The sequence below is a fragment of the Ochotona princeps genome, chromosome 15 (genome assembly GCF_030435755.1).
Source record: "Ochotona princeps isolate mOchPri1 chromosome 15, mOchPri1.hap1, whole genome shotgun sequence".
Lineage (NCBI taxonomy): Eukaryota > Metazoa > Chordata > Mammalia > Lagomorpha > Ochotonidae > Ochotona > Ochotona princeps.
The window spans coordinates 41,378,425-41,391,657 of NC_080846.1; the positions used below are offsets into that span (position 1 = coordinate 41,378,425).

At 37.3% G+C, this 13,233-nt stretch overlaps 1 protein-coding gene across 2 annotated transcripts in view; it reads right to left on the minus strand.

The window, feature by feature from the left end:
• DCN (decorin) overlaps nt 1–13,233 on the minus strand; it is a 34,965-nt gene that overhangs the window by 14,038 nt on the left and 7,694 nt on the right. For both annotated transcript variants that reach the window (XM_012926330.2, XM_012926329.2), the window contains exon 3: nt 4,740–4,852. In XM_012926330.2, the coding sequence (XP_012781784.2) occupies nt 4,740–4,852 (113 nt within the window). The remainder of the gene's footprint in view (nt 1–4,739; nt 4,853–13,233) is intronic.

The window sequence follows — 13,233 nt, forward strand, 5'->3', positions numbered from 1 at the left end:
TTAAACCTCATATTATAAGTAACAGAGTCAGAGGAGCAAAGATTGAGGCAATTTGCACTGCTTCAGGACATACAAAATGGTGAATGTCTAGTGAGGAAACACTTAATGCTCATTAACATTCATAAGAGGCTATGACTTCAGTCCACGGAGGACAATTTTGAAGTCTTAATATATTTAAATATATTAATCATGAAATGGAAAATAAAATCTGACTTTTTAATGTGATGTTCACGTTTCTCCAAAGCCAATTATATGGGACTTATTCTGTGGATTAATTCCAAAGGCTTTGCTTTTTTTTAATGTGTGTGTGTATATATATGTGTGTGTGCATGCGCATATGTATACAATTAGTAACATGCTCTCTCAGGTTAGGCTGCCCCTGAGTCTTTAAATTCAAGACCTGGCTCTCATTTCTGTGTGTTTATGAGAAAGCAACCTGACCCTCTCTATGAATGTATTTTCTCTTGCATAAAAGAGGAGTATCAAGTGTGTTTATGTCGTAAGAATAGCTATGAAGATTAAATATGTTAATATCCATTAGGCACTAAGAATAGCGCCTAGTGTATAATAATCCCTAAATAAACATTTACTATTATTCAGTCTGACATTTTATAAATTTAGAAATATTAATAAAATATCCTTAATACATGTATTAAGTTTCAGTTGAAAGAAATGGCTTTTACCATCACTCCACTGTATTTTTCATTATCGTCTAGAACAAGTATGTTTTTTCTACTACACCTAGGTAAGTGTAACACTCTACCATGCACAATGGTTGACACATGAGCCACAGAGTTGCAAATGGATACAACTACCAGAGAGCAAAGCAATGATCTTTGCTAAATCCTTTCTATTTTTAGTCTTGCTTTTAATTTCTCTTGTGCCTTCTCATTCATAGGTGCCTTTCCCTGGTACAATGATGATGTTAATTTGCATAATCACATGGACAAAAATGATCATGAATGAAAGAGTAGGAGGAAAAAAATAGCTGTTCAGAATCCTCGGAGGGGCTCTAGCCTCTAATAAATTCTCTTCTTCTCATTAACATGATGGTTATCTTAAAAACATGCTTAGAAGACTACTTGGGAAAAGAAAGAACACATTATCAAGAACGCCATATTTAATGAGAATGTTACAAAAATTGATGCCTCTTTCTTCGTTTGTACTTAACTATATAGGAAGTTCAGATTAGAGTAAACGAATCCTCTGTCCTTCAAATCAGGAGATTCAAGATAAATTTATGCAAATAATGAAAAGGTTTTAAACACTTTAGGTTCCTAAAGTAAATGATAATCATTTTATATCAAGTCTCGATTTATTCTAATGATAAACACTCATTGAGAAAGCTATCACTTTGGCCACAGCTCATTCCCAGTAAACCTTTGTGATGGAGGCCCAGAGCTGGTGAAGAGGGGTTTGGACCTGCCATCCATCCATCTCGCCAGGGTTCCAAGGCTCAGGGCCAAGGCTTCGGGCTTGCTCGGCAGTGGAACCTGTATATTATTTACTCCAGCCAACTTGCTTTCTTGCATCTGCTGCCTATATTCCTCCCTTTGGTATCTTCTTATCTGCAAGACCTCTCCTTGCTCTCTGCTTTTCAAGATTCTCCTCTGACCTTTCATTCCACGTTTTTGACTACGCTGCATCAACTTGCCCTTCTTGTGCCCTTGCCACTCATAACTTATACTGTACTTACATAGTTGAGCACGTCAGGACGCAGTGCTTGATTATGCACTGTTGTTCTAAATATTTGATACAAAGAAAATACTTTCTCAAAAAAAAATGCTGGTGAGTTTTTTTCTCTAAATGAATAAATGTATATTCTTCTCATTTTGACTGGCAGAAAGCTTATAATTGAATCTCATCTTGATCATATTAACTATAATATATTATGATCTGTTTATTCTATTTCATATTACATTATTTCTCCACATAGGTAAGTACCTGAAAAATTTTACGGAAATGAAATTAAATGAGCTTATTTTGTAGCAACACTTCTAAAATGTAAACATGTCTGTCTCATAATGTACTATTTTTAATAGATGTATTTATTTTTATTGGAAAGTCAGATATACAGAGACAGAGAGACAGAGAGGAAGGTCTTCCATCCGATGATCCACTCCCCAAGTGGCCTCAACACCCGGGGCTGAGCCAATCTGAAGCCAGGAGGCAGGAGCCTCTCCCAGGTCTCCCACTCGGGTGCAGGGTCCCAAGTTTTTGGGCCGCCCTCGACTGCTTTCCCAGGCCACAAGCAGGGAGCTGGATGGGAAGCGGGGCTGCTGGGATTAGAACCAGCACCCATATGGGATCCTGGCAATTCAAAGCAAGGACCTTAGCTGCTAGGCTACTGCACACTGGGCCCTACAATATATTTTTTAATGAGACATAGCATAGGGCACCAGTATCCCTGTATAATTTACCTGATTCAGTTATCTGTGTGATTAGTGTGACATGGCTTCCCTTCAAAATATCACTATACATTTAGTACACAGCTATGAATTCAGTGTCTAAAAGAAATGCTAAAAATATATGAAAATATAATCTTTGCTGGGCTCCTGTCCTGGCTCAGCATGTTAAACCCATTCCTACAGCACTGGAATCCCACATGGCTGATGGTTCTAGTCCATGCTGCTCACTTCCAAACCAGCTCCTTGCTTATTTCCTGGGAAAACACTGGAACAAGGCTCAAGTGTTGAAGCCTTTGCATCTATGCGGGAGACCAAGAAGAAGCTCTTGGCTCCTGGCTTCAGAGAGGCTCAGATCTAATGGTTGAAGCCACTGGGGAGGGTACCAGGGGATCAAAGATCTCTCTCTCTTTCTATCTTCTGTCTGTATATCTGCCTTTTGAGCAAAAGATGAATAAATTAAAAAAAAAGTTGTCACAGGGCAAAAACACATCACCACTCTTACAAAAATCCTAAATTTGGGGGCCCAGTGCGGTAGCCTAGTGGCTAAAAGTCCTCACATTGAATATGCCGGGATCCCATATGGGCTCTGGTTCTAATCCCAGAGACACTGCTTCCCATCCAGCTCCCTGCTTGTGGCCTGGGAAAGCAGTTGAGTATGGCTCAAAGCCTTGGGACTCTGCACCTGTGTGAAAGACCTGGAAGAGGCTCTAGGCTCTAGGCTTCGGATTGGCTCAGTTGGGGTCATTAAGGCCCCTTGGGGAGTGAATCATTGGGCAGAAGATTTCTCTCTGTCTCTCCTCCTCTCTGTATATCTGACTTTGCAATAAATGAATAACTCTTTCAAAGAAATTCTAAATTTTGGGCCTGGTGCGATAGCCTGCTGGCTAAATCTTTGCCTTGTGTACCCCAGTATCCCACATGGGTGCTAGTTTGTTCCCTGGCTCCTCCACTTCGTTTCCAGCTCCCAGCTTGTAGCCTGGGAAAGCAGTAGAGGAGAGCCCAAAGCCTTGGGACCCTGCACCCACGTGAAAGACCTGGCAAAAGCTGCTATCTCCTGGCTTCGGATCTACTCAGTTCTGATCTCTGGGGCCACTTGGGAAGTGACCCAGCAGATAGAAGAGCTTTTTCCTTGTCCCTTCTTCTCTCTATATATCTGCCTTTCCAACAAAAAGAAATAAATCCTTAAAGAAAATTCTAAATATTTGAATTGCGTTATTTCAGTCTATCAGGTAAAGATGTCACGTGTAACACCAGTATCCCATTTGTGTGTGGGAATGACAACGCAAGGCCCAAATGTGTGATCTCCTCCCACCGCAGTGCAAGACCCCAATGCAGCTCCTGGCTCTTGTCTTTCTCCTGGTCCAGACGCAGATATTGTGGCTATCTGGAGGGTGAAGCAGAGATGAAATCTCTCTCTCTCTCTGTAACTGCCTTTCAGAAATAAATAAGTCTTAAACATTGCATTTCAACATTGAACAAAAATCTGCTTCCTTGAAATTCCCAGTCAAGAGAAACATTCTGTCATCTTGTTAATGAAGCAAGTGAGTACAAGTCCCCTTCCCCAAGGTGGCCCTTCCGAGAGAATGCTTCTACACTCAGAGCAGTTCTCTAGCCTTGCCTACAGAACAGATGCCTACAGACTTTCATCCCTGATTTTGTTTCCCGGGATGCTCTTCTTAACATGTTTTGCATCTTGCAAAGTCTCCTCTACAAGACGCTTAGAGAATGCCACCTCTTTTCTCATGACTTTGTGACTGGTAGCTGGGACATTATAACAGAGCACAGGTAAGCAAGGGTAACAACATAACACAGCTAAGGGTGCAGCACACAGAGCATGCAATACCAAGTAAGAAAAACGTATGTGTATCAATATGCAACTGAAAACATAATTATAATTAATAAATAAAATGTGAATGCTTATCCATTTTCTCTTGGTATCAATCTTTGAGACTTTATAAAGTCATACATACTTCTTTAAAATGATTTAAAGAAAATAAAATAAATGTTATCGATATCAACTCATTTTGTCTTCTGCTCCCTTATTGAATTAACAAATAGTTAAGATGAAAACATGAGAGACAATAAAATAAATAAATAAATAAAGATACAAAATACTTTTGAAGCTAATATTAAACAAATATGTAAATAAGTGGATGATGCTGGAGTGATCAACAAATAGGACGTTTGGATCTCCCACCATCATTAAAAAGATTTTAACAAACACTTGTACACTAGTGTATAGCTAAGAGTGCTTCTTACCATGCTTAGTCTTTATTTTTGAAAAACATTTTGAATCATGTCTTAGGACGTAAAAATAAGAACTGTTCTTACATGAAGGTGCCTCAGGTTTTTAAAGTCCCCATCCTTGATCTCAGTTATCTTGTTATTTTGCAGGTCCAGCAGTGTTGTGTCATGCGGAAGATCCTTGGGCACTTTGTCCAGACCTAGAAAGTCAATGAAACAAAAGTGGGGTAGTTAAAAGGGACCCAAGTATGCAGAGTCACGTTCAGACAAAACAAACCTACACCCCAGTGGTAGCTTTCTCAGTAAAATACTTTTTTTTTCCCACACATAGGACAAAATGCAGTTTAAAAAATTTATCTTTTCTAACAAAGGCAAATAAACTTTATTTCTCAGTTGTAACTGAACAGAACTTCCTTATACGATTATTCTATATATGGGGGAAATTTGTATTTCCCTCTCATGTGGTTCAGTGTTCCAGAGCACACTATATTCTATTTTATAGACCTTGTACAAGGGTTTAGCTGACTGGCACTTAAGTCTACACGTTTCTACATAACTATTCTGTTGACAGGAAAGTCCTCTATCCAAACCACCAGTTATAAGGACCTATTTGGAGAAACCTAATGCTGTAAAAAATTTATACCTACAATTAAAAGTATATGAACATATAACCCAATTGTATCCTTATTGGGGAAAAAAAAACCTCTTTTCAGTTTTAATTGAAATGCTAAAACAATCTCAATTTCAATTGGCATTTTATGCCCTATAAATAACTGGCTAACTATAAAAATCTTTTGTAAGCATAATTCCCAAAATTTAATTTTATAAGTCAAGAATCTTGGATTTTTAGACTTAGTTCTCACTAACTAAATTACTCATTTTATTATAAATCTAAATATATTGAATAAGTAACTGGCTCCTGATATTAACAACATTTTACCACCCATTTGATACTTACATTTTTTAAAATGCCATTTTGAACAATTTATTATAATATTGATTTATTATAATATTTATTATAATATTATTAAAGTGATCTTTTGTGTTTTTCTCTTCCAATGACTGCTCCTCACCAGAGAATCTTAATATTCTATTAAACCTTTGAGAGAAATAACCTCTCCGTCGTGTATGAAATCTGAGGGACGGAAGATCATATTTTCATTTATTCAACAAAACTTTGTCAAGTATTTCACAGGCAGCATCTGTGGATTGCTGAAGAACCACACAGAAATTACCTACAAGTTCATGATAAATAAAGTTCATTCTATAGTTTTCAGTTGGAAATAAAATTACACCAATGTGTTTTACTACTCTGTGGGAAAGATATCTTATTGCTTTTGAAGCTTACATAAGCATGTAAACCATTATGCTAGGTATACTTCATCTATTTTCATTTACAATCACAGGAAAAAATAATCTAGATCGCCTGCACTGGAGTTACTTCTAAGTAACATTTTGCTCACAGTCTCATGCCTCTTGAAAATGGGGGATAAATTCTTGTTTCTAAGTCAGTGGGCATTATCCTTATCAATTTTGACATCAGAAGGCAGGTGATGCAAAATTTACTTTAAAACATTACATAAATATAGAGTTCACTGTGGAAGTGGTTCTCACTGCAATAGCAAGAGTGACATGTTTCCAGTGCTGAACAGAAAGCCACCAGAACAGCTATCCTGGGGGAGGCTGTGTCATGGTTCTATTCCGTTGTAATCACTATCATTTTCAGAAATGTCAATTTGTTAATTTAATGCAATTAGGAGTGGTAGACTGCCAAATCTTTGATAATTAGTGTCCTCCAACCATTCAGAATATAGACAACTGCCCACATTTTATAATTACTTCAGGGTTCTTCTGTCAAAGTCTTAATTTCTATTTCTGCTTGCTTTTACAAGTTGATGAGCTTAAATTCCAGTGACTTTCTTCATGTTTGATCAATACCAACTTGAAAACAAAATTTCAGATGCACAAGGAAAACATAATGCATCTGGATGGATGACAAAAATTTTGATTTTGTTGTTATCCTTTAATTTCATAATACTGGAACAATATTGATTCATGCATGCTTTATTTCTAAAAAAATTAGTATAAGAATATCATTTTCGGTTTTGCAAATTTCTGAAGTTTATTTCTTAAATGGTCATTCTGGTGATTAAAATTGTGATCCTACAATCTTCTTCAAGTTACCCAAGAGTTCTCTATGAGAGACTTCAGCTCTAGGAGTGGGACTAGTTTCTGTAACTTCTAGAGTTTTCTAAAGCTGAAAACATGCTACCTTATCCAAAAGGACTCAGTGTGACAGGTGAGATGGCTTGATAATTTCCTTTCTCCAGAAGGTATTTCGAAGGCTCACTAATATGGAGATGCTCATCTGGGTAGACTGGAACTTAACTCCCCAGTGTCCAGCATGCTGCTTTTTTTTTAAATGGGATAAACATCTGTAGGCCCAACAAGAATTCTTCTAACATCACACCCAGCAAAACGCTGTACAATTTAGGGGATAGATAAGTCATCAAGATATTAACTATCTTGTTAGAGGCAGTGTTGAATGGAGAAATTATCCTAGTCATGAGTCTAAAAAGGTACATATCATAAATGGAAGCGTACTTAAACAATGGCTAGTGTATGGTTCTCACATGCTGATCAGGTAGATGCTATGATGAAGGAAACATGGGAGAAATACGGTTAGTTTTCATGTAAATCACTAAACACATACACACCCATTTCTGAAACCATTTCTTGCTTCCACTTCCTATTCTGCCATTAAATATGTGTTATTTAACTTTATTTTGACAGTAGATAGCAGGTCATCTTCTGCTATTATTCTGTTTGGGTTCTGACATAACTAATAAATTCCTCAACATTCAGAAATGTTTATTTCTCCTAGAAATTCGGAATAGTTAAGGTAATTCAATATTGTTTTATCAAATGTAAAAAAAAATAAAGTAAAACAATTACTCAACATTCCTCACAAATTACATCAAGAATCTGTATGGTATGAGACTCCACTACGCAACTAGCTGGTGTGCCATCTACGCAGGTAAGCATTGTACTTAACAGAATCAAAAGGAATCTACAGCTGTCTCTCAAACTTGCTGTGCTCATTTAGAGCCACTCATTTTTGTGGGTACAACATATACTTTATGAAAAACTCAATGTATTGATTTGCTTTTGATTTCAATCTAAAAAACCTCTTAAAACATAAGATTTCCACTCTGCCCTAAGAATGTTCCGACAATTTAGATCACAGCAGACTGTAAACTCTATACACTGCAGACTTGCATGTTTAGACTATACCATCCTGGATTTTAGTGCTTCCTTTTTTTGTAAGTTAAGACTATTTTTTTCATTAGAGTGCCTGACTCATCAGATGTGCTTTTCTGATTCTTTTTAAATCTGTCTGCCTTCCCATCCCAGATGGAAAGTTAATGGCTACGGTTTTGGAGTCTTTTCTGCCATTTATTGACCTGCTGGAGATTCTTATTTTTCCTCGTAGGTATTAGGATAATAGACCATCACGATCACAGCTTTTTAATTCTCGACTGGTCAGGAACAGTTGTGAGAACAGGTCCTTTTGAAAGCTAAAGATTGGAAGAGATCTGAGCTGTTAAGCTTACCCTTTCTCACTCACGCCATCTTGAGTCTGTGCACAGAGTCCTTATCTATAACAAAACCCCCCAAAGCATTCTTCTGCATTTGATTGTCCCAAGCTAAGGATCATGAAGTGAATAAATAGTTCTTAAAATGCATTCAAACTTCAGTATTAAATTGTAGAAACAGGGAGATGCTGTTGTACATGGTGAATGATCTTGTGGTAACAATGCCTTTGTACAGCACAAATTTGTCTCAGAGAAGGATTAATTTTTGCTTGTAAATGGATAAATAAATCCCAATTCCTGGATCTATGTTTTTATTACTCTTTAGTTATCTGAACAAAACAACTGAGAGGAGAAACTTAGGGGGATAAAAAGTTTATTTAGCTTATATTTACAGGTTTGGCATTCAAAATTGAGCACTCCATTAGTCTGAAATCAGGTGGAAGCTGTATGTGTGTGGAGAAGAGGTTACATGGTAAACAAAGAAGAAGAGAGGGAGAAGTTTTGCTAAAAACCCCAATTATGAAATCCTATTGTAAGCCCCCAAAGATGTAATGATCTCCCATTTGGTCTGTCATCTAGCTGCCATAAGTATCAAGCTTTATCCATTAACAACTGGCATGAACTCATTCACTGTTTTCATAGGACTTGGGTTTTAAAAGGATTTCCTGGTCCAAGTCCTATTAAAGGCATAATAGTATAGTATTATTTCTAAATTTCATAAAACCTCTAGATCTAATTTCCAATTGACAGGAAATGGGTCAAGGGAATATGATAAAAATTTTAACAACAAAATTCCAATTTGTTAAAAAAAATGTTGCAAAAGAAAATGTGGAGAGATTTTGATGAAACTGTAGATTTAGGGAACTTAGAAACTATTTTGTTAATGCTAAATCTACCTTTCAATTGGATTGATACACATAAAAAATTAAGATGAGCATTTTTAATGTTTACATAGCAATTGAAATGATATACATTAGTGACTATTTGTCATTATGAAATTACTGTGAATTTAGGAGTGATTGCTTTATTTAAAAGTATTATTCTTTCAGAACATTCTGATATATTATTAAATAAAATGATATAATCATTGGAAATCAGTTCAGAATGATAAAGAAGAGCAGAAGTAGCTCAAGATATATTAAGAACTTAGAAGAATTAGTTGATCATTGCTGAAGTTCTGTGTCAGGTAGGGTCTCTTCTGCTGCAGAATTTGCATTTCTAGGAATATTTCTGGTGCTAGCCTTTGATCTAACAGTTTAAATGCTTAACATAACATATCCAAGTGCTAGAATTTGCTTTCAGGTCATCTCTTACTTAAGCCTCCCACCAACATAGGACTTGGGAGGCATGACATTTAAGGCAAGTGAGATAGAAGTGGCATTACCTGTTATGGAGTTTTAGGTTGCTTCCTATTGGGACAACCTGACAGCATATAAAAAGAGACCATCATGCTGAACAGGCCACCTGAGCCCGCAGATGACAGAACAGCAGAGCTGACAGGTGACAGCAATGCCAACTGCCAGTTACGAGAGTGAACTCTCGTCTGAATATACTTAGTTTTCCCCTAACTCCAGTTCTAGCTAGTATTTGACTAGAAATACATGACAGATCCCAAGTGAGAGCAGTCCTTTTAAGCTCTTCACAAATTTCTTGATCCTGCAATCATGAGCAAATTAACGACTGTTTGCAAAACACAAATTTTGGTGCAACATTCATTCATCAAAAGTGTTAGGAACAAAGTGTCCAAATAAGTTCATTTTTTAATGAACATCCTTTGAAAACATTAAAGTAGTCTGTTAAGACAGAGTACTTCCCAAGCCACCATAGATATTTATTTGTGTCCCCTAACTGTAGAAGAGAAGACCTATTGTTTTTAAAATATCATCGTGGGGCAGGTGGTTAAATTGTTGCTTGGGATGTTGCATCCATAGTGGAGTGTTTGCTTTCAATCTTGGTTTCTCTGCTTCTGATGTGGTTCCTGCTCATCACACCATGGGAGGAGATAGGTGATAGTTCAAGTATGTGGGTCCTTGACAGCTTCTGGTTTTGACCTGGTCCAGTGTTGACTGCCATTGGCATTTATGAAATGAATTAGTGAATATGTCTGTCCATCTTTCTGTCTCTGACTTTCAAGTAAAATGAAAAAAAAAAGGTAAAAATTTTGGATATAGTTGTTTATTTCAGCAAAGAAAACTCTCCTACCAGAAAATTATTTCTGAGTAAAAACTTGTAACAAGTCCTTCACCCTACTCCATATATTCCTTGTTTTCCTGGGGATGAATAGCATTGTTCCACTGGTAAGTGTCAGCAATCTGGTGAATGTCATGTTGGACAAAAGCCTAGTTGCCTTAAAGCTTCATCCTTTTCCTGCCATGTGGCATGGGTCCAAATCCCAGCTTTATTCTTGTTGACCTCCACCATCTTTTATTTAATTCTGTCTGCAACTGAATAAATAGGGCAATGGAAGTACACTTCAGTTCTTGTTAAATGAGCAAAGGATTATTTAGGTGCCCCTGTCTCGATAAACACCTTTCTGCTGAAAGCAGGTATGTGCACTTCTTCCTTCCTAAAAATGGCAATTTTTGTGTAAGATGACACATTTATGAGGATTCATAAATGGAATATTTCTCCCTTTCTATTTCATTCTTTTTCCTGCATTTTAGAAGTGAAATTTTCTGGTTTCATTGGCTGCCTCAAAGGGAAGAAGCAAGGCTGCTCGGCAGCTCCAGGCATCTAATTCCCCATTAGCCCTCTTTTCCTCAGCTTGTGGGGCTGGAGAGCAATGTAGACTATTCCAGCAAGCACTCACCCAACAATCAAGCCATGCAGGTGCCCATGTATTCATTGGTAAAACAATTTTTGATTTGAAGATACTATCAAGTATGAGGCACCTTACTGAGTGGAAGGTATACGAAAATTAGCTGTCAAACTTCAAAAAAAAGTATACATATCTTATATACATATATTAAAAGATATTGACTAATTCTAACTTTACATGCAATTTATTTTGGCATAGTCAGTGCACATGCAGATTATAGTGAAGAACAATTGACAAGCTGTAGAGATTGTTCAAAGCCATCTGCAAAGCAGATCAAATGTCACTGATTTCTTGATTTTTACAGTGTAGCTGAAAGGGGGGCTTTCTCCTTTTACTAAGACAGGATAGAAAATCGGTTTAGCTTATTTATCATTACTTTCTGGGAAGTATATCATTGCCTTTCTGCCCCTTGTAAGATTGGATGTCCTCATGGTTTCCTGTCTCACTCAGGGAGTTGATACTCCAGCTGACCTACTCCCATCCTGGCACTTGGAGCCAAGATTTTCTTCCAAAGGAGAATGCATCACAGCTGCACTCTAATGGAATGCCTTGATCCCACACAGCTGCTTCTCTTTCCCCCTTTGGGGCCAGGGAAGGAAACCAGGGATATGTCAGTCTCCAGGCGGGTCAAGAAGACAGCTGCTTCCCTTGGCCTTCACTAACTCCTCTCTTCCTCTTTAACCCTTTGAGGCAGGTACCTTGCTTTTGTGAATCACATCAACCATTTATCTTGAATCATAGGAGGACTAGTATAATTCCACCCATATGGGCAAACCACTGGGCATGTACTGGGTACACTCTGTACCAGGCTTTGGAGACACCTGTTGATGTATCTGAAACTTCAAATTAGGGTTATCTATATCCTTGGTACTACAGAACAGGATGAAATCCTTGAAGGCCATTGAGCTTCAAGCACTTGAACTACTATTCTACTAAATAGCACTGGTTTACTCTTCTGAGTCGATTTCATGGGAGAGGCTAACCGTTCTTTTATCTCCTCTATAAGTTGTGCTTCTTGAAAATCAACTTCCCCAGACAATAAGCTTTGGTGTATGCCCCAAACAGTAAGCAATGACAAAATTTTCACCACTTCAGGAGAAGTGAATAAAGAGAAAAAAAAAATAACTTTGTTCTATTTGTTCTCTGAAATCCTTAAAATTGAAATTTCTTTTGTACCACGGGGTGTATTTAACAGGCAGTTGTTATTTGTAATGCTTTACCATGGCAACATTGAATGCATTCCATGTCTGGCACATTTCTACAGGGCTAATTTGCAAGTTGATGATCTGTAGGTATAAAATAGCCATTGGCTCATTGTTCTCAACCCAACCAACACAACTTTGTTTAAAACAATGTTGGTTTGAAAAACGCTATGTTTCTTAATGATTGTACAATATTTTTACCTTTGTCTGTTTACATTTGAAGACATTGCCATTTTTTTTTTTTTACAGGGAGAAGGAGGCTGGTAGTTTGCATCCAGTTTTACAGGCTGTGTGTTTATCAGAAACTCTTAGTTTTCAAAATAAAACTAAACGACATGTCAGAAATATTTACAATGTTACTGCATTTATCCGAAATGGGAGCTGACCACAGCAGTTAGTATGAGAATCATTTTTACATGTATTTCTAATTATTACCCATTATAGGAATATATAGACCCACTTAGGAACTGAGTAAATGAGATGTTGAAAGTTGCCTCCACAGCTAATAAATAGTAAGTCAAGTTTTGAATTCATAGGTGCTTAATTTCATAGTCTGAGCTTTTTCACCCTGTCAAACATTTTTAAAAGACATTTCAAGTCTTTGGAGAACCTTTTCTGCAAAAGATCACTAACTGCTACTTTAACTTTAGAGAAAAGTCAAAAGTCAACGTTCATGCTTTCTTGACTTGTCAGGGCTAATCTACATTTCAGCCAGGAGAAGTCAGAATTAAGTTATGCTACCCGGTTATCCTTAATTCAACACCGAGTGGCTGAGCCAGAGTATTCAAAAAAGGGAAATTCATCTCCTTCAAGAAGATGCCAACATGAACCTGAATATCCGCTGAGACAGAAATTAGGACATTTTCAAAAGATGGAGCGAAATCTGGGCCCTGCACGATAGTGTAGTCTAGTGGCTAAAGTCCTTGCTTTGAAAGCACTGGGATCCCATATGGGCACCAGTTCTA